The 22,482-nt window shown below is 39.8% G+C and overlaps 1 protein-coding gene and 1 pseudogene across 1 annotated transcript; one reads left to right on the top strand and one right to left on the bottom strand.

The window, feature by feature from the left end:
• Window positions 1-1,102: 1,102 nt before the first annotated feature.
• LOC104230873 (uncharacterized) lies at window positions 1,103-4,839 on the bottom strand (annotated as a pseudogene).
• A 343-nt stretch (window positions 4,840-5,182) lies between these two features.
• Window positions 5,183-5,626, top strand: LOC138885573 (aluminum-activated malate transporter 7-like). The gene has a single exon (XM_070166535.1). The coding sequence runs from the start codon at window positions 5,183-5,185 to the stop codon at window positions 5,624-5,626; it is 444 nt and encodes a 147-aa protein (XP_070022636.1).
• The last annotated feature ends 16,856 nt before the right edge of the window (window positions 5,627-22,482 follow it).

Raw genomic sequence — 22,482 nt, 5'->3', positions numbered from 1 at the left:
AGCCTCATCTAGATTGTTTTTGGGAAGCCTCTATTGTCACTACAGGTATAAATGTTCCCTGAATATCATGCGTTTTGAAGTCCACAATCTTTTATGCAGTTTATGAAATCTATGCTTTTGTCGATTCTAAAAGATCTGCCCTTTTTTTCTCTTCTGCCTCAAGTATCACATTAAAGTATCCCATTACACCCTAAGGGCCTTGAATTCTATGTCCCCAGTTTCTCAAGTCATCCCATAGCTGTCTCCTTTCTTCTCTTGTACATTTTGCATATACTATAGTAATATGAATTGGGGTAGGGTTCATCGGTAATGTAACTTTACACGTGACATGTTGTTCTTCATATTCCAGAATATCTAGTTGTATGTCAGACGTCCAGAATAACCAAATTTTGTTATTGCAGTTGTAAAAATAATGGTGCATTCCCAGCCGAAATGGAAACACTACAAAAAAAAATAGCGTTTATGGACGACCGTATTCCGTCGCTAAATCAATGTTTTTTGTTGCTAAATTTGTTTAGCGACGGAATAGCGACAGATTCAAGTTGGTCCCTAAAATCCTCGTTGCTAGGCTTATAGCAACGAAAAATATGAAACCGTCGCAGAATTAGCGACGGAGTAGCGACGACATATTTTTGTAGCAAAGTTTAGCGAGGGAAATATCCGTCGCTATAGAGCTTGTTTCTGTCGCTATTTTGATGTCTTTCGTCGCTGCAATACATAATAAAATTTGTCGTTTGTTCTTATAGCAACGATATTGTCTGTTGCTAGCCGTGTTATAGATAATTGTCCCTGCTTTTTGCAATAAAAACCTTTTGTTGCCAATTCGTCGCAAGATTTAATTTTACGCGATAATTTTAGCTACGGAACATATCTGTCACTGATTTATTTTTACTATATTGCTGATTTTTTAAAATTCTTTTTATTTATTATTTTAAATGTACTCTGTTCAAACATATTATATAAACTATTAAATACACTTAATAAAAAGTCACTGATATTAATATAAATTCCAAGGTCCAAAATATATAGCATAATGCATATAACAGTATCATTAAGTACAAAAAATCCACAAGGACGAACAATAATGTCCAAACAAAGTAAGCTAACTACGTTGGGCTGGAGAGTTACAGTCATCATCAGAACCCAATGCGTGAAGCTCATCAATGTTAGCAGCAGTAGAAGATGTTGGAACTGTAGTTTCCATATCAGTATTTGGCTGATGCGAGGGTAAGGAAACTAATTCGCGTACCCGCTCAACGATTACAGGAACTATATGATCTGTCAGTGCAGGAATCAATCGCATCACTAACTCATCCAGATTCCCTGTCGGTGTTGATTGAGAATTTGGAGGTGTTGTTGACGATGTAGCATCAGATCCACGAGAGCCATGAAGATTTGGCCCGTAGAAGCATTTTGCTTGCGATCCAAGACCATATACTCTTTTTTTCTTTTCTCCTCCCGCGGCTTGATAATATGCTTTACACTGATCAATATCAGATTGAGTTTGTGTTTGTTATTGTAATATCTCCTGATATTTTTCCTGTAGAAGAGTTAATAAGAACATTCAATTTACAAAAAAAAAAAAAATGAAAGTAAAGTCAATTAAAAAGTTATCTTACATGTACGATTCGGGATTTCTCAGTAACAAAAGATTTTCCATCATTACCATGTGTACGGACGTGCAAATGCAACTCATTTGGTGTTGGATCTCGACCCTTTTTAACAGCCTATACAAAAATTATTCAATTAAGAAGATAGAGAAACAAAAGGGTACACTAAGCGAATCTCGATCAACCTGAAGTTTGCTAAGGAGTTGAACGCTAAAAAGAGTGTGTGCAAGGCACAAAAGAATAAAAGAAATAGTTTCAACATATATACAGTAATAGCAAAAATTATTTTACACCATCAGTTAAAATGACAACAATTAACAAAAGCCAATACGATTTTTTTAATCCGTGCCCAGTCAAATGAGTTCAAGTAAATTGAAACGGAGGGATTATCTTGGTTCTTGATGTGTTATGTAGTTACACCTTTTTCTTCATTATACACAGAGGTAATGAAAGGATTGTGTTCCAAGAAGTATGCAAAGCAGAAACAGTTTGAATATTCAGAGGACAAAATGACACAGATATTACATCCTAAGGTAGTTGTTCATCAGGACAAGGTGAATATTAATCCTTCAAATTTCACAAACTTAATTTCCTTTGTATTTCAAAGAAAGAACATGTTTGTTTACTTCAAATAGCTGATTAAATTTTCAGGTAATTAACCACGAAAAACATCGAAAGTCTATAGGTGCAAAATCAAGAGCTTGACATCCCTCATTGCAGAGCATATCTGAGAGCATATATGAGGCTGCAGACTGGTTTGTGATACCAAATAAATGCTTATAAGCTTATAGACTTATTTTAGCAATGGAAAATTTTACCGAACCACCCAATGTTAGTCAAATGACAGTTAGCAGCCAACCCTGAACTAACGTAAGTATACCAAATAAATACTTATAAGACCTTTTCAACTTTTCCCAATTTCTATCAACTTTATATTTCAAAGAGTACACACCAAGATCTAATTTAAAAATACACCCCTTATCTAGAGTATTTATAGTATCTACTAAGTTAATTCTCTTTTATATTTTTTCTTCTTAGTTCTATTTTCCAGTTTAGACTAAAGTCAGTATCTATATATTGACTTCAAATTGGAGTGAAAATATAGAAACTAAATTATTCTTTAAATACCATTATCTGACATTTTCCAAAACCAAGATTTTAGTAGCTGTTTAGCTTTTGGCTGAAGACAAAAGGCTTTTAAAATGAGCTGACTTAAGTGTTTCAACCAACTTAACAGGCAAATATAAAAGACAATGCAGAACTAGCTTAAGAACATGAGTATCTACTCAACAACACACCTAATAGTATCATGATCAAAGAGCCGGGAAAGTTACTTAGTTAAATTGTTCAATATGGATTAGGAAATGACTGGCAGCTCAAAATCTAAAAAGAACTCAATAAAAAAAGGGAGCAGTAAATGTATAAAGAAAAATATGGAAGATTCTATCAAATGAGCTATGGATCAGAACACTATCATTACTCAAAACAGCTTTGATAAATTGATGGAGGAGGGAGGAAGATAAAGGAAATAATGATGATAGACATAAAAAATTATATAAACTAGTATAGGTACTAAATAATAAAGGGATGGAACTAAAGAAGTTACTAGTGAGGCATCTATGCAAGGGAACATATACCCTTTCATTCCTACATACAGGAAATGCTTTAATGATTTTGACAGAATCGAGTGATGTCATATGATTAGATAATTCAGTGGAAAAAAAGTCAGTGAATTCAGATATCGAAATTACTTCAAATCCTAAAAATACTTTCAAAACAAACATTTGATAGTAAAATGCATGAAAAGAATATTGCCAATGTTACATTTTATAGAAATATATTGAGAAGATGTTTTTGTAGGAAATTTTAAGAGTAAAAGGCCTTCATAGTAAAAGCATGAAACACTCTTATCAGTTTTGTCTTCTGCTTAATATTCTTGTGAAACTTGACTGTCTGTTTTGATTCTATCAACTATTTGGTATTATGGTATCTCCTCGATCAGAAGTTTCATTGGTAATTTCATGTTTAACACAGCTCGGACAATATTATTGGTATATTTGGAGGAGAAAACTATGAGGAGAAGTTATTGATATCCCACAACAACCTAAGTGGTGAATATATTTCCACATTAAGGTATGAACATATATAAGTTCTTTTCAAGTTCATATGTGTACCCTTTTCTTGTAAAATATAGAATCCACTTTTGGAACAGAGGAATCTGGGGTTGCAAGTGAACATGCACACAGTACAAATCCAGGGAAAAGTTATAAATACACTTACAAGTCTCTTGCGATGCTCCCCAACACTGATAGAGCCACATGTATGAGTCCCAGTGGCAATTTCGCTCCCACCACAATGATTTTTTGCATTTATTTCTGACTTTTCAACACACTTAGGATGTTTCCAAAGTCTCGACCAACTTTCCCACACATTATTTGGAATAGTGTCCGGTTGAACCATATTTGCTTTTAGTTTGTTAACAAAATCACTGTATATTCTTTCTACCCTACGCTCCCATTGGATCTGCACCGCACTATCAATTGAAGAATCCCAGTAGAAAGCCTTCTGAAATAATTTTATAAAGTAATAACATTAATAAGTTACATATAAAAGTTAATATACTTTCAAAATCTAATTGTGATGGATTATACCTTGAATTCTCCAAAATAATTTTTTTTAACTCATTTGATTTTTCTAGTTGAATCCATTAGGATCAAGTTCATTCTTGAAAGACGTAGTTATAAACTCAGAACATTCATATGAAGGCTCTAACCTGAACAAATTAGAAGACATTATTTAAAGGAATACCATGTATCAATAACAATATACCAAAAGTAATAGTACAAGTATGGACTAACCCTGTAGGAGAAATAGTAAGAAGCGTTCGCAGTCGGTGGGTACTGCTACACTCAGTTTCGCCTATTATGTTGCTTTGAGAATATGTATCCTAACCAATTGTGTTGCTCTGATTAGGGGTATTTGGAGATGGTTCCAAATTAATAGTTGGGGTACTACCATGGCCTGATGTTTGAGTAGGTGGCATACTACTAGGACCTAATGTTTGAACTTGATTGATGTGATCCGGTCCATCTGAGGAACTCGTACCACCTTGTTGAGGATTGATTGTGGGAATGGGAACAGTAGGCATATTTTCACGAGTAGAAAAATTACCCCTAACTGAAGATTTACCTACACGGCCTGCACTACCTCGACCTCTACCTCGAGGCATATTTCCAATTGCTCCTTTTCTTGGGCTGCAATGGGCTGCTCCAACTTAACCTGAGTAGTATAGTCTCTGAAAATTCAAACAAGCAGAATCTAAGTTACAGAAAATTCAAGCAAGCAGAAGCTAAGCTAGTATGAAAGCTTATAAAATTCAAACAAGCAGAAGCTAAGTTATAGAAAATTCAAGCAAGCAGAAGCTAAGCTGGTATGAAAGCTTATAAAATTCAAACAAGCAGAAGCTAAGTTACAGAAGCTAACTTACTGAAAATTCAAACAAGCAGAAGCTAAGTTACAGAAGCTAAGCTAGTATGAAAGCTTATAAAATTCAACAAAATGCAGAGAGATACATGGTGACTCCATTGCAGGCACCTGAAGAGATCAAGGGAATGATCAAGGAAACAACAATAAAAATGAGCATAGAATCTGGGAAAGCACTAAAAGAACTAGCACATTCTATAAAAACAATGACTTCTCCCTTGTCAGCTAATAAACATGTCTCAAACGCCAAAACAGCAGCCAAGAACCTGAAATCACTTCTCATATTAGGTTTCTGGGAAGATATTAACTTACTAGAAGTCATACTAGTGGCTGCAGTTGCATCAATACTAACCGATATCGTCATTTGTGTCGAAGAAATTGCTGATTCTGTTAATGAGCTTGCTTCTTTATCTCATTTTAGCAGCAAAGAAACAAAGGTAGATTCATCAAAAAAATCCAATATTGAAGCAACACAAAGTAGAAAAATACATGCTACAAACGTGGTATTCGATTCACAACACAATGTAAGCTAGAAGAGTACTATACCATTTAGATTACTACAAACGTGGTATTCAATTCGATTCTCTATAGATTATACTACAAAATAGATATATGACTTATAACATACCACACAGATTACTAAAAAACCAAAATTCAATAAAAATATAGTAGTGCATTATCAACACACTAGTCATCATCTGTTTCTTCTTCAAACTCTTCCTCATCATCCTCCTCATTTTCATCCTCAGTTTCATACTCGTCTTCTGAAGATTCTTCTTCGAACTCTTGATTCTCTATCAATAGTCCATCATTAATGGGTTCAACCATTTCAATTATATCCCCATTTGGATCATGTAAGATTATATCTCATCAGTGGTGAAATTCATATCTATCAAATGGACTTCAACTTCTTCAACTTGGAATGGAAGAGTTGGTTCTAGAGTTGATGTTATTGCCTCATCAGGAAGTTCTATAACATCCCGAGGTTTAACTTTCAAAATAGCTACCCAATCATCCTTGTCCTTTTTCGTGCTAGGATAAGGCACATAACACACTTGAGTTGCTTGCATCGCAAGAATAAAAGGTTCGTACTTGTTAAAATGACGATGATGGTTCACATCGACTAGTTTGTATTGGTTATGCTCTTTGACACCAACATTCACAGTTGGATCAAACCATTCACACTTGAATAATACAATTTGCTTTAAAGGTTCTTCGTGGTATTCCAGTTGTATAATCTCTTGTATCTGTCCATAATAGTCACCAACATTGGATCCGAGATACAAACTCCAATATTAATTGTTGATCTTGCACTACCATGACATTCCGTGTGAAATTTATATCCATTAACAAAATACACCGGATAACATTTTGCGCTTATTAATGGTCCATGAACAAGACTACACAAGAATTGGTTCTCAACGTGGTTGCATCGAACCTATTTCAAATAATTTATAAGACTTGGTTAAATATAACAAGCCAATTTAAGTACATAATTTCTTAAAAGATAATGATTTTTATAGTCTTACATATTCTTTGAACCATATAGCAAAACACATTTCGAGACTCTCATTTATTTGATCCTGAGATAGGTTGGAGAATTCTTCTTGCAACCGTTGTATGTACATACTTCATTGCAACAAAATAAGTTAAATACATACTCAAAATATATGGATATATTTATTATTATTAAAAAATGATACCTTACAAACGGCTCAACCTCTACACAATTTAGTAGAATATAAGTTTGGGCTGCCTTGATTTCTTCGAGGGACAAACTTCTCTTTTTTCCTTCTCTCCATAGTCGGCCTGGATGGGTGAATATTGATAAATTTCCTTCAAGATCTTCCATAACACCACCATCATCATTAAGGGCCACATTATGATTACGTGTCATGACATGAGGTTCAAAATAATGAAAAAACAATTGTGTTGATTCCATCATCAAGTATGCTTCGCAAATTGAACCCTCGACACTAGCTTTATTCCCTATCATTTTTTAAGAGTTTGAAGGTACCTATACAAGTAAATGGATAGACCATTAAATTTATAAAGTCATGTGTATCATATTTGTCATAATAAGAGCATAAAAAGGTCATAACCTCTCAAAAGGATACATCTATCGATATTGTACAGGTTCAACAATCCTTGCTTCATATGGTAGGTGTACAGGCACATGTTCCATTGAGTTAAAGAATCTAGGAGGAAATATACACTCCAACTTATACAAGATCTGTGGGATGCCTGCCTCTAATCTCTCCATGTCCACCACTCGAAGAACAGTCGAGGTGAGATCCTTAAAAAATAAGCTCAATTCCGTAAGTGCTTGCCACACGTTACTAGGAAATAGCTCAGAAAGGCAATAGACATTAATCGTTGCATGAACACATGGCAATCATGACTTTTCATACCAAATAATTTATACTTGTCTGTGTCTAGGCTCCGACTCAAATTCGAAACATACCCATTTGGAAAATTCACATTTTCCAACCAATTGAACAAGGCAATTTTTTGATTCTTCTCTATTGTATATGTAGCTTTGGGATAGCTTCCATCAATAGGATTCTTTTCCAATTACGGTCGATCGTAGTAGTTTACCATATCTTCACGTGCCTTTGGATTGTCTTTTGTTTTGCCATCAACGTTAAGAACTGTGTTAAATACATTATCAAAGACGTTCTTCTCAATATGCATGACATCGAGATTATGGCGGATCATGTTAGAGCTCCAATAAGGCAAATCCCAAAAAATGCTTCTCTTTTTCCATCCACAACACCTATAAATTCTCCCATTAACTTCTTCTGCATCTAGCTCAGTTACTTTTCTCAGTCCCAACTCACAAATTTGGTTCAAGATTTCCTCTCCTGTCCTAAGGGGTGGTGGTAGCCTTCTAACAGTCTGACCTTTATGAAAGTTTTTACGATCTCTCCTAAACGGATATTTTGGTCAAGAAACATTCTATGACTGTCAAACCAAGTTGTTTTCCCACCATGACATAATCTGAAGGATTGTGCTTCCTCCATAAAATAAGGACATGCTAAGTTACCGACAATACTCCATCCAGATAACATAGAATATGCTGGAAAGTCATTGATTGTCCACATCAAAGCGGCCCTTAATTGAAAATTTTGTTTTTTTGAGATGTCAAATGCTTCTACACCCGTCTCCGACAACAAGGTCAATTCCTTTATTAAAGGTTGTAGATAAACATCAATTTTTGTTTAGGGTTGTTTGGCCCTGGAATAATGACAGTTAAGAATATGTACGCCTCTTTCATACACATCCCTGGAGGCAAATTGTATGGAGTGACAATCACTGACCATGATGAGTATTTCCTCCCTGAATGACCAAAGGGTTGAAAACCATCAGTACATAATCCCAACCTCACATTTCTTGGTTCAGCAGCAAAAAAAGGATGAGTTTCATTGAAATGCTTCCAAGTCTCAGAGTCTGATGGATGACGCATTACTCCATCCTCTTGTTTGTGCTCATGATGCCATCTCATATCAGTGGTTGTAGCATGAGATGCATATAATCTCCGTAATCTAGGAATCAAAGGAAAATAATACATTGTTTTGTAAGGGATTAATTTCCTCTTACGAGAACCGAAATGACGTTTGTACCTCTAGTGACCACAAAACTTGCAAGATGTGAGGTCCTCATCTTCACCCCAATACAACATACATCCAAAATTACAACAATCAATCTTTTCAACTGACAAACCCAAGCTACGCACTAGCTTCTTGGTCTCGTAATAGTTATCAAGCATTGTGTTATCTTCTAGTAAAGCCTCTTTCAACAATTGCATCATTTGGTTATAACCTCTTTGTGATAAAGTATTCTCCATTTTAATATTTAACATCCCGGAAACCACTGCGAGTTGAGAGAGGGAAGAACCAGGGTATAATTTTGCATCAGCGGCCTGTAGCAAATCATAAAACCTTTGGCACTCAAGATTTGGCTCCTCCTCCATTGAAGGATTAGGCTCCGCATCCATTGAAGGATTAGGCTCTGCCTCCATTGAAGGTTCATAAGAATGAGACGACTTAGGTTCAATATTATTATAAGAATGCCAGCTCAAACCATGGCCAAAATTGGGTCCAGCTGCATCCAAGACCATTTGTCGATATGGATTCTCATATCCCAATTCAGGTTGAGCGCCACCATGCAAATCACAACTAGAAGACATCTCACCGGTCACATCTTTTTCTCCTTGATACTTCCAAAGAAAATAGTTCTCAACAAATCCATACCGATAAAGGTGCAATTTAACAGTTTCAACATCCATGTATTTAATGTTGTGACATTTTTTACATGGACAACTAACATTGTCACCACTCATGCGATTGCGCTGAGAACAAGCAAACTGGAGAAACTTGTTCACACCAGTTATAAAACTTGAATTAATACCCTCTCGGCCATCCAACCTTTTGTACATCCAATCACGCTCTAGATTGTCCATGTTCCTATTTAATATTAAAATAAACAAGAAGTTGTTAAAGCTTGTTAAAGCTGCAGGAGGTATAAAAGTAGGTGCAACAACTGCTGCTATGACTGCTGCAACAACTGCTGCCAATTCAGGATCAAACTGCAGCAATTGAAGGCTTTTCAGCAAGAAGTGAAAGTGTTTGAATAAATGTTATCATTGATTTGATTAAACTTGTACTTGAAGGCATATATTACAGAAAGTTCTTTCAAAGAACTCACATTGCTCAAAATCTCAAGACTATATTGCACTTGTTTTATCTTAAATGGTGGAAAATCGCTTTCATCCCAAACAGAGATGTTTGATCCTAACCTATCTAAGTGCAATGACTAATTACGGACTGCACTACTCATCTATAGAAAAACAAAACTTTCAATTACAAGCAGCAGAATCATATACCTTCTGCCAATCAAAGCCATATTTTACCAAGTACTACAATTCCACTATTATGTAACACAATGTGCAAACGTAGAAATATTCAACAACAACAACAAACTCAATGTAATCCCACAGCTCAAGAAACAGTGAAAACAACAGAAATATTCACATTGTCCCTTAATATATGGAAAAACAGTATTTTGTTGTATGAAGTTTTTGAAGTGAAAATGGTGGTGTTTAAATAAAGGGATGTGATAGTAGGAAAAAAAAGAAGGTCTTTAATTCTACCATTGTGTTAAATCGCTGGACAGAGGGTGACACATATAGGTGTTCCTGTGTCCTTTTATGGCACTTAATGTTAAAGAGTTAAAAATACTTGAAGTATATTTCTTTCCTTTTCAACACTTTTTCATAACATACATGATAATCCTTAAAAAATTGCATTGGTTCTATCATGGAAAAACATATATTCTCAATTTTTCAGCATTTCTGTTAAGCATTTCCTTACTCTTAAGGTTAGTGACAATTTGAAACTAACTCAAAATCAGCTGGACAGAGAACCACAGCTCCCAAATCTTAGCAAATCTTTGAGTAAGATACTCTTATATTACTAGCAAACAGTACATCACTCTGAAAAGTATCATGGTATTACATTTTACAACATATGACTCAAGAGATATCAATTCAAATGCAAGAAATAACAGATCAAACTGGACATAAATCATTAGTTACAGTAACAACTCAGCTAAAAGGTGCAGATTTCAGATGCATTTATGATGACAATGCAGCCAATTAAGGCAAACAATGACAACAACATTTACTTGCCCTTTAACTGGTCAGGATCAAGCTAGCATAAAAACAGAGTAAACATCAGGAGAAGTTTGAAATCTCTCATAGAAATTTACTGCAATTCCTTAAGATTGAAGAGGAAGACCATGCGCGGATAAGAAATATTTTGACTTAGGATAATCACACAGAAGAAAGAAGAACTACTGCTATATGAATACAAATAATTGAATTTACAAAAGAACAGGAATAAGGTAGTAAGTACTGCACAAAGAAGCTTACCTTATCAAGGACATGCGATCCTTAAAATCAACGCACGACTTCGAGTTTCAGAATTCTACAAACACATGACTTCGAATTTCAGAGATTCGCAGCAAAAAATTGTAGTTTCAAAGGTTTTCTTCTATTTTTCAGATAGGTATAAAAAAATCACTTTTTAACACAAGAAAAGTAACGAAATTGTCAAAGATTTGACACTTAATTTGTCAAATATCAGAAGAAAGCAAGCCCATACCTCTGAGAACAAAACCCCTTTGCAAAAATAGGAAACCCTCGACTGAAAACCTACGCTGCTGAGGTCTCAGCCTTTGTTGAGGATCGTCGACTGAAAAAATGGAGGTGCTGAAGTCTCAGTGTTTGTGCCTTCGAAGAAGAGAAAGAGAAGAAATAGGAAGAACAATGGAGAAATTAGGGTGTTTGTGCCCTAATGGTTAGGAAGGTCTTTTACCTAGGATAATTTAATTTTGGGGACGGAAATTTAACGATGGAATAGCGACGGACCGAAATTCTATCACAAATAGTAATTAGTGAAATTATATTTTAGGAAATTAGCGACGGAATATTTTGTCGCAGATAACTTTCGAATGCCTTGATAAGTAAAATGAATTCTGCGATGGATTATTGGACGTTAAATCCGTCGCTAAGTTTCAATATTTTTGTCACCCAGTATTCGTCGCTAAAATAAAGGCGCTAATATTTAGCGCCAATTTTAGCGAGGAATTTAAGTTTTTGTTGCTAATCCGTCGCTATATTTGGTACAAATTATCTTCTAGCTTATTTGGTGATAAAATACAAATTTCATCGCTAATCCATCGTTATTTAGCTACAGAATATTGCTTGTCACTATATTCCATCGTTAAACACTGTTCTTTTTGTAGTGAAACCTTTTAATTTTTGCTGATCTGACTTTAGGTTCTTGTAAAGCTATAAGTGGAAGTTTGTATTGGTTTTGAAGTGTTTTAAGCCTCTCTGAAGCTTGTTGGGACCTCATGCCCCTTATGTTCCATGACAGTGTATTAATCATGGGACACATTTAGGGTGGAGGTCTTTGACCCCTTTTTTTCTACTTGTTTGTGTTTGATGATGCCCACTGACTTTGTCCACCAAGACCTTGTGTTTCCTAGGGGATAGATTGTTAAGCTGAGATATTCTATTCTGGACATTGGACATTGTATTTTCTCCAACTTCGAAGTTTAGCCCTGTGTGGTCTTCTCATACTTTTGTCATCTGATCTGACTTTGTCATCTTCATCATTTTGTTGTGATGGATTTGGATCCTGAGTGTTTGGTACCATGTCCGTGTCAACTTCATTATTTGTTCTGCCTAGCCCCCTGTATCCACCTATGCCACCAGAGATTTGCGTTAGGGACTTCCCTGGTGAGTGAGTGTACTTCAATAGGAATTATGTATTGAGCTTGTGCTCTCCTTGTTCTCCTCTAACCTCAACTGGTTTGAGGTTTAGCATTGGAAAAGGTTTGCTTTCCAGATTATTGTCTTCTTTATCCCACTCAAGTAGGCTTTGGGATGGGATCTTTGATCTATGTTTCCTCCTCTTCCCTATGGTGATTTTTCTTACTTGATCTTCTGTCACATTGAGGAGTTTTGTTGTTTCAATAAGGTCGTGTTCCTTTTCCTCTTCCAGAACAATCTCCTTGTGCTTTTTAGCCTTCGCAGACCTTTTTTTTGCACCTGTTTTAAGAGTTATGTTCTTTTCCTTCTTTGCCTTCTTCCTCTTTGACTTCTTTGTTATGCCTTTGCCCGATTTCTTCTATTTTATTCTCATCTATTGTGTTATCTAGTACCATGTGGTACTGCTCTGCCTCATCTTCCTCTGGCCTAGAATCCTGAGTCATTGGTTCTTCATGTAAGGCTTTTGGTCTTACTTGCTTTGTATTCTTAGTGACTTGTGTATTGCTTGGTAAGTTCAGCTGCTTTTTGTTGGATTCTTGTGTGCCTTTTCTTGCTATTTTATTCTTCTTGACCTCTATCCATTCCCCCTCTCCATTTTTTGTATGTCTCTCTGTTGGTTTTTCCTTTACCACACCGGATGAGCCTGCTTCTTCTTCTTTCTTATGTTGGTTCCTGCATTGCTCGTATGAATTTCCTTTCTTTCTACAATAGTAGCAGAATTCTGGGACACTTTCATACCGTATGATTTGATTGAAGGTGTCAAATTCACCATTGTTATCTATTAGTACAACTTGAATTTCCTTAATCCTTGGTTTGGTCAGGTCAAACTCCACACGAGCATTCGTCGTAGTAGGCCTTGTGCGCGCCACCGTGGCTTTGTCTAGGGCAATCAGGGGACCTATTGGTTCCAAGATTCGTTCCATCGCTGCCCAGGCATGGTAGTGCCACGACAGTTCTGGTTACTTAACCCAAACCGGGGCTAGGTTCGATTCCAAATCCGCTTTGAATTTCCTAGTCCATCTATCAATTCGCATGACCATTTCATAAAGCAACATCGATGATTTTGCATATAATCGATTGAAATCATCTTCATCTGCAAAATCAATGAACACATGCCTCCAATCATATGCCTCGATTTTTATAGTACTCTGCAGCGGGAAAATTCTCTTGAACTCATCCCTAATTTTGTCAATTTGAGGGCGTGTTCGAGAAAACGTTCCCACTATTGTCAATATGCACTTCTCTGCTAATAGCTCGTCTTCTTCCTTAGAGAAGATAACCTTAGCCTTCCTGTCTATGAATTCATATGGCCTATGATCCAGTTGCAATCCTTTTTTCCCCCTCCGTTCGTGGCAGCCTCAATTCCCGCCAAGTAGCTTGTCTTGGTAAGAAAACCATACGCAGTTGGGTTGGTGAGTGCTAATTGCACCCTTTGCTGGCTACCCGCCATCGGATTGTTGATCGGATTCATGGTGAAAGACTTGATTTTGGGTATTAGAGTTTTTTGATAGAGAGAATTTTGTGATAGTGTTAAATTGAATGAAATTTATCATAAAGTATATTCTGAAAATTGATTAAGCTTAATATTTTGTTAATATAAAGATTTTTTTATGAGAGAAAAAATGAATGGCACATTCAAATTCAAAATAATTGGCTACGAGTTCAAAAGTTTATAGTTAGATGTATTGGTCCCTTCTTGATGCATTTTATTACGTCATAAGATAATAAAATGTAAACTTCGTGCGTATTTCTTTCATGTGTAATTCTTTTGATATTGTAAAGTTTATTTTTTTATTTACTTTGAGAAAGAAACAAAATTTACCTCTAGTTTGACTTTTTCTAATATTATTAGGGGTGAGCATTCGGGTAATTCGGATTGAATATAATAATTCAATTAAGATTTTTGATTTTTCGATTGAAGAAATAACAATCCAAATCCAATTCAAATAAGCTCGGATTGGATCGGATTTTTTAAGTTTAGATTCGGATTAATTGGTTTGGATATTTCTGATTTTTGGTTTTGCGCCTATAAGTTAAGATGTTTCTTCTTCTTACAAAAATGAACATCCAAATGATGTATTCATGTTAAATTGCCTCAAAAGTTTCTCATTCTCACCGCAATCATTCAAATAAAATATTCAAGTAATGAATAATCATAAAAAATATGCAGTAAATACATTGATAAGGCCGATAAGAATTACCAATAGTAAAATCATGTCCAATATAAAGTATTTGTATGCGGTGAAAACCGGGGGACCACTTTTCCCCCCTCGACAAGATATTTCGGAGAGTGACCCCGGAGTCACGGGACCTCGAGACGAACATCTCACTCATATCCCGCCGATCCCCAGCCAAGAATAAACGATTAACTAGAGGCCCCACGAGCGCAAGGATCCCACGAGGAATGCACCTGGGGTCGACCAAATCTCCTCAAGTGATCCGACGCCAGCCCTCACAAGACGTGAAGCCAACAGACTGTCACATCTCATCCCCTTTTTGTCATATCAAAAGATCCCGTACTAAGTTTGGGCATCCCCTTTTCTAGAAAAAAAGGATCATTAATAGTTTGTAAGGCGGAGCTCCATTTCTCCATTAAAGCAATAATATCTCTCTCTCTCTCTTTCTCTTAAACTATTTGTCTCCATCGACCTCGAGGGCACCCTAATATTTATTGTCGCTTAACTTGTTCTTCGTTGTATAGCTCAACTTTGACCGTAAAGAATCTCACTTAATTGCATTTCTACTTGTTATCCCCTCCCCGACTACCCCCGATTAATTCGATCTCGGCGCAAACCTCGGCCTCGAGGACCCATCGATTTGCTCCATTCTCGGGCAATGGACCCCTTTGGTTTGCTTACTGCTTCGTTTTAGCTCACCTCTTATCTTTATACTTAGTATTTCTCAGCATCAACTGCTCTAACAACTAGCTCGGGAATAGATCACATATTCTTAGATTCACATTTACAAATCTAATTGTTGTTACCATTTTCACGATAAACAGTTTGGTGCCCACCGTGGGGCTAAAAATAATAGTGATTATTTTATTGCTAGTTTTTGTCATACAAACACGCGATATCTTTCACGCTTCTCTTGTTCAAGGTCCTTTGATTTCAGGCTAAAATGTCCGGTTCGATAAACGGAGCCGAAAACAACAACCTCGAGAATCACGGGGAAAATGGTGTGGCTGTCTCGGCCGCTGGAGCGCCTCCACCGAACCCTGATATCGCCCCCGGACGGATCCTAGCAGACGCAGATTCACAGGACGCACAACAAGACGACGAAACCTCTCACACTAACATGAGCGTAAGGCACAACGACCAACAGGAAGCACAAAAAATCCTAGCCCAGGAAGAATAAGAGGTTAGTCTTCACGTCATCTTCGAGATGTTGCAGGCACAATAGCTGGCCATCGCTCAGCTGCAAAGCAACCCGATGACCCCCAGCACAGCTGCACCAGAGACGGCCCCCCTGCCGAACAAATACTCGAAAGGTTAAGCAACAACGGATCGATGGCCAATCCTTCCATCGTAAAAATGCTCGAGGACCTCACCAAAAGAAATGAATCAAGAGAAAAATGATTATGACCAACAATAAAAAGGTCGAAACCTACAACTCCAGGGTCGATCAGATCCCCAGCGCACCCCCGATCCTTAAAGTCTTGGATTCAGAGAAGTTCATTCAAAGGCCATTCCCCGAAGAAGCAGCCAAGAAACCCATCCCAAAAAAATTCAGAATGTCGGAACTCCCCAAGTACAACGGCACCTCCGAACCTAACAAACACGTTACTGCCTATACCTGCACGGTAAAAGGCAACGACATAAAAAACGACGAGATCGAGTCTGTATTGTTGAAAAAATTCGGAGAAACGCTTTCAAAAGGGGCCATGATGTGGTATCACAACTTGTCTCCCAACTCCATAGATTCATTCGCCATGCTAGCAGATTCCTTCATAAAAGCACACGCCGGAGCCATCAAGGTTGCAACAAGGAAATCCGACATTTTCAAAATCAAGCAGAGGGAGAATGAGATGTTGCGAGAGTTTGTATCCCGCTTCCAGATGGAACGAATGGAGATACTGCCAGTCTTTGACGATTGGGCAGTGCAGGCCTTCACTCAAGGCCTCAACGAACGAAGCTCAATGGCCTCAAAACAACTAAAATAGAATTTAATCGAATACCCGGCAATAAACTGGTCGTATGTTCACAACCGATACCAATCGAAAATCAGGGCTGAGGATAACCAGTTGGGAGCCCCTTCAGGCTCGGTATATCCTAACAGACTCCTGGCAAAGGAGATGAAACCAAACAAAGAAAGATATCAACCATACCTCGAAGATAGAAGAAACGCCCCACGGCGCAGCTTACCCCGCAACGACCGAAGGATAGATCGAGGACAGGACCCTCGAGGGTTCATTAATAGAACTAGGTTTGATCAGAACGTGGCACCAACGAACACGCCCCATTTATCAGAGTACAACTTCAGCATCGACATATCAGACATCGTGTTCGCTATCAGCAAAATCAGGGATGCCAAGTGGCCCAGACCAATGCAGTCAGATCCGTCGCAGAGGAATTACAACTTAGTTTGTGAGTTCCACAATACACACGGTCACAGAACCGAGGATACCCACCAATTACGAGAAGAAGTGGCCCGACTAGTCAACAAAGGTCACCTTCGGGAATTCCTCAGTGATCGAGCCTAAAATCATTTCCGGGACAGGGAGGCGACCAAGAAAAATGAGGCAAACGAGCCACAACACGTCATCCAAATGATCGTGGGAGGCGCCGATACCCCGCAGGAGCCCATGATGAGGAAAACAAAAATATCCATCACTAGGAAAAAATGAACTCGGAGATATATCCCCAAAGACGTCCTCACATTCAGCAAGGAAGACACTGAGGCTCTATCCTAACCCCACAACGACGCCCTGGTAATCTCTTTCCTTGTAAATTCTTTTCAGATAAAACTTTTACTGGTGGATCCAGGTAGCTCAGCCAATATCATTAGGTCAAAAGTGATAGAACAGCTCGGACTAGCTGAACGGGTCATACCCACCACTCGGGGCCTTAATGGGTTCAACATGGCAAGCGAGACAACGAAAGGGGAGATCATCCTCCCAATCATCGTGGCCGACATGCCCCTAGATACCAAATTCCATGTCATCGAAGGAGATATGAGATACAACGCCTTGTTTGGGCGACCATGGATACACTACATGTGAGCGGTACCATCCACCCTCCATCAAATGATAAAATTCTCAACAAAGGATGGGATCAAAACCGTCTATGGGGAACAACATGCAGCAAGGGAAATGTTCGCCATACATGACATGCCACCGGCGCCAATACCTCCGTTCCCGAAGGGGCCAACGGGTGGATCAGACCCCGGCCCCGGCCGGGTCTGACAACGCAAAACAAAAATCCACATCACATGTTCGCCCCCGGATGGTTGACCCCGAGGCACCACCAGCCTACCCCGTTTCGAGGTACGTCCGTTCCTTTTATTTTATTTTCAGAATTAAGAACTAACCCTCATGTAGGCACCCAACCCGAGACATCGGACCAATAGCGCTATCAGAATAACCTAGGACCCCCAAAGCGTGCCCGTTGCACTCTTTTCCTTCGATCGAGTTTTTTATCCCAGAGCAAAAAGAGGAATTTTACCGGCAAGATTTTTAACGAGGCAACGGTCGCAAAGCTGCTTAAAGGGGGAAAACACCACTGGATTGATCGAAGCCGCCCTCGCAACCAACTTGCAAATGGCGAAGAGCATTCCCTTGGAAGCCACCCGATCCATAGGAGGTGGAGGAACTCCAAAACGGAGGTTTCTACGGGAAATAACGTATAAGTCCAGACGGTCGATATGATCAAAAATCGTCGGAGCGGAAGCATGTACTATTATCAGGCAATCAAAAAATATCCTTTTTTATTATATATATATATATATATATATATATATATATATATAAGAGGAAGGCCCGTTATCAAAGCAAAGGCAAAATGAAAATTGCCACGCTCAACCGAAAACAGGCCGACTCGGCACAACGACACACGCGTTGTGCCAATAGAACACATCTCCCAAAGAGGGAAAGTCGCAATATACTCCCGACCAAAAAAGCCTCTTCGCCAACAAACACCCCGAGATACTCGGAGACTTGAAACAGATCGAGTGCCCCCACGACTCCAGGGTTGGAACTCCGGGCCTATAAAGCCCTCGCAATGCAAACTCCAAAGTTCGGGAGAAACTGTATCACCAACAAACGCCCGAGATACTCAGAGACTTGAAACAGATCGAGCGCCCACACGATTCCAGGGTCGGAACTCTAGGTCTATAAAGCCCTCGGAATGCAAACTCCAAAGTTTGTAAGACACGGTATTCAAAGCTTAAACAAGCCCGATAAGTCGAAAACTATCGCCAAACGCCATGCACTAGAAAAATCCGAAATTGTAAGACCCTAATGGGCAGCCTCGGCATAACCAAATATGTTTTACAAAACTGTAAGACCTCAACAGGCATGACAAACTATAAGACCTCAACAGACATGACAAACTGTAAGACCTCAAAAGGCATGACAAAACTGTAAGACCTCAACAGGCATGACAAAACTGTAAGACCTCAACAGGCATGAAAATCCCGATATTTGGGCTATACGTTGCATTTGTAAGAATCCCTAAAGGGCATACCCTCGACGTAGATGCCTAAACTATCACTAAGGGATCAAAATGGCTCCAGCCAAACGCATACGACTACGGTCGAAATAGCTGATACAACCCAAATAAACGCGACTCAGGGATGCCCGACTATTGCTAAAAAATCACAGGCCATTACTCCTATATACTTCAGAAAGAACCGGTTAAAACATGCTTCCCTCCATAGGCAAAAATGAGCTCTGACAATGTCGGCTCCAAAAACGCAAAAGCGTCGATCTACTCGACCCACGAACTATGAACCTTACGAGGTGCTTGAATCATCGCCGAAAATGACTTGAAATCGAGGTTCCTCTGGAACCAACGATGGGTCATGCAAAATACTACAAAAAACCTTAATGAGCGGATACAAAGCCTATGCAATGCCCATGGGCGAAAAACAACGTAAGAGCCATTATCGCCTACTAAGAAAGCCTCCGGGCCACATACTTAAAGGTCTCTACGACTGCCTCCAGGCCACATACAGGTCTCTACGATCGCCTCCAGGCCACATATTAAAGGGTCTCTACGACCAAACATCGTAAGAGCCATTGTCGTAAGCTAAAATAATCTTGACAACTTGAGGATTAAAATGAGCTCAAATCGTAACCCGATTCGGAGACCGGATCCAAAATAGTTACCTACACAAGCCTACGGGCCACAAATTAAAAGGTCTCAATGACCAAATGGCTTAAGAGCCATCGTCGCCAGGAAATTGAAATAAATTTTTAAGGGTCGATCGCAGCTTGAATCGCAATGCGATTCGACGACTGGGCCCGAGGATTGCGATACGCCTAAAGGCGCGACATAAGTGATATTGTCGCCAGAATCTCAATGAGATTTACGGGTCAATTATAGCTCAGGTCGCAACGCGGCCCAGAGACTATGCCTAAAAACAGCCAAACGCCCAAGGGCGGGAAATGAGAAGACATCATCGCCACCCGGAGACTCGACAAAATATATGGGGCAATTGCGGCTCGAATCACAACACAATTCAGAGACTAGACCCGAAGAATTGCAAATGCGCCTAAAAATGTGGTGTGCAGGAGCGTGGCATATAAGCCATTGTCACCTACTGGAAAACCAGGGAAACTCAAAGGGGTCGATTACAGCCTGGATCGCAACGCGACCCGAGGACTGGACCCAAGAACTACAATAAGCCTAAGGGCATTACGTGTACGTCGCCATCGCCAACTGAGTATACCTTCCGAACCAAGCACCCGTAAGGTCATCTCCACCCAAAAGACACAAAAATCAGTATCACCCGCCCATGCAGGCGAGGAAAACCATAAGGTTTAACCGGAGATCGAGTCACAATGTGACCCAGAGACTGGACCCAGAGCAATCAAAACAGGAAATGACCGAGGGCACAAGGCAAATACGACCGCCGCCCCCAAGCGCGGACACAAAAAATGCGAAGATAGGAAGGCTCGAGCCAGGGTCCAACCCAGAAGCTAAGCCTAAGTGGCTAGGTCGAGCACGAAGGTCCAGCACCTGCTCACATCAAGAATCATACTTAGCAGTCCCCAGGGCCATCCGACCAGTTTCGGATCAAGAGAGACCTCGCCAAACGCCTGGACCAGCCTGCCTGACCAAAAACAACAATAGGAAAAAGGTATAGAGAAAATAAAATTCTAAAATTTTGCCTTATATATCATGCTCGCCAGAGAAAGCGTATTCTCCATCTACAGGCATGTCCTACATATATTCGGAACAAAGCGACAAAACAACAGAATCGTCACCCCGTGCCAAAGGAAGCCTCAGCTTGCCAAAAATTTGCCCTCCACAAGAAGTAAAGCGCCACGGTTAGTTTCCTTGCTCGAGCCAACTCCTCGGTGACAATGAAATCCCTTGCACCAATATGCTCGAATGCTCCCCCTCGGATCTACGACAAGCATATTCCTCAGCTCTCTACATCCGGTCAAAAGCTCACTCCGATCTAGCCTGGATGTTAACGACACCCCTCGCATGGGTCGCCATCCCCCGGCTAGCTTAGATCCAGGCTCAGTACCGCTTCAGCCTGAGTAGTGATTGTCTCAACTCTGAAAACTCCAGAAGATCAGACTCAAAGCTTCTCAAACATGTCCAGCCGAGCGCTGATGCTATCGCAAGCCGAGAAGGGATAAATCCCGAAGGCAGAAACCTTGACCGCAACATCCGCCCCCACCAAAGCATAAGCCTACACTTGAAGCTCTTAATCATCCACGGGCCGCTCCGGCAAGATCAACATCTCCCGTAAGGTACTACAAAAGCCTCCACATTGTAAAAGCTACCTGCTCCAGAAAATAGCTCCCACATCCCCGGGTATAGAGGGCCCCAAAGGCACCCGGCTTAGCCGATGCATTCTCCTCGAAAGCATAAAACGGCCTTGCCCTGATTAAAGGCTCCGTCACACCACATATCTCATTATCAACGCTGCCCGCCTTGAGGTCTGCAACCCTGGGAAGAGGCGCATTCACACCCCCTAGGAATCACCCAACCCCAACAAACCCCCGCAACAGAGAAAGGAAAGAACAACTATTGATATTCATCGTCATAAATAGAACCGGCGGAACGCTAGGCGTGCAGCCTGAGGGGCACCCTTTATCTCTTGCAAACAACTAACGAAGGTACCAAAGGCGTGACACCTGCTCCCAGAAGGAACGGCTCACCTGAGCCCGGTCTCCGTCCCCTCCACATAGAATGACCATTAAAGGCAGGACTGGACGGCCCCCAAGGGCGCGAAAGTAACCGAGAACGCTAGCTATCGACACTGTATCATGTGCTGGCATGATAACCGGCCCGGAAGCCCCCATCACAATAAAGTAAAGCTCCTAAAGGCCAACAACGCCTTCAATTACACGAGGTCAGCTTACAAGGTCCCCTACCCGAAGGAGATGGCCAGCAGATACAATGGTGTCTTGATTGACACTCGTACGAAACAACCTCCGGGCTACGATCGGGGCAATCCAATCATAGGCAGATCTCTACCTAGAGGCCGCATTTTGAAGAACTGTCAGTGCCCATACGGCCCTCGGACGAACCGCCTATCAAAGGCCTCCACAGCGTCAAAAGACATCATCCTCGCCTTCGTGATAAAGTATCTAGCAGCCTAATGTTACTGGTTTTACCAAAGCACGAAGAATCCTATGTGAAGCTGCTTCTTTAAGCAAAAGCTTTACAAAAGCCAGATGAGGCATCAGAATACAAATGAAATGCAGTATACCCCATGCTCATGAAGAAGGCCATTTGCATCAAGATTGACGGACCCCGGGGGTACCCGAAGATGGCCCTCACCCAAAAAAATGTTCCCGAAAGTACTAGATTCAGTAATCACCAAACAAACCGGAGGGCCCGGTAACCCAAACCTATCAGAAAAAATGCT

This window comes from Nicotiana sylvestris, chromosome 2 (genome assembly GCF_000393655.2).
Source record: "Nicotiana sylvestris chromosome 2, ASM39365v2, whole genome shotgun sequence".
Lineage (NCBI taxonomy): Eukaryota > Viridiplantae > Streptophyta > Magnoliopsida > Solanales > Solanaceae > Nicotiana > Nicotiana sylvestris.
Note: the sequence above shows the minus strand (reverse complement) of the source record. Positions and strands in the feature narration are given on the sequence as shown.

What these genes read in the sequence shown, in the direction of transcription:
- LOC138885573 (XM_070166535.1), top strand. Translation starts at nt 5,183, where the DNA reads ATGGTGACTCCATTGCAGGCACCTGAAGAGATCAAGGGAATGATCAAG.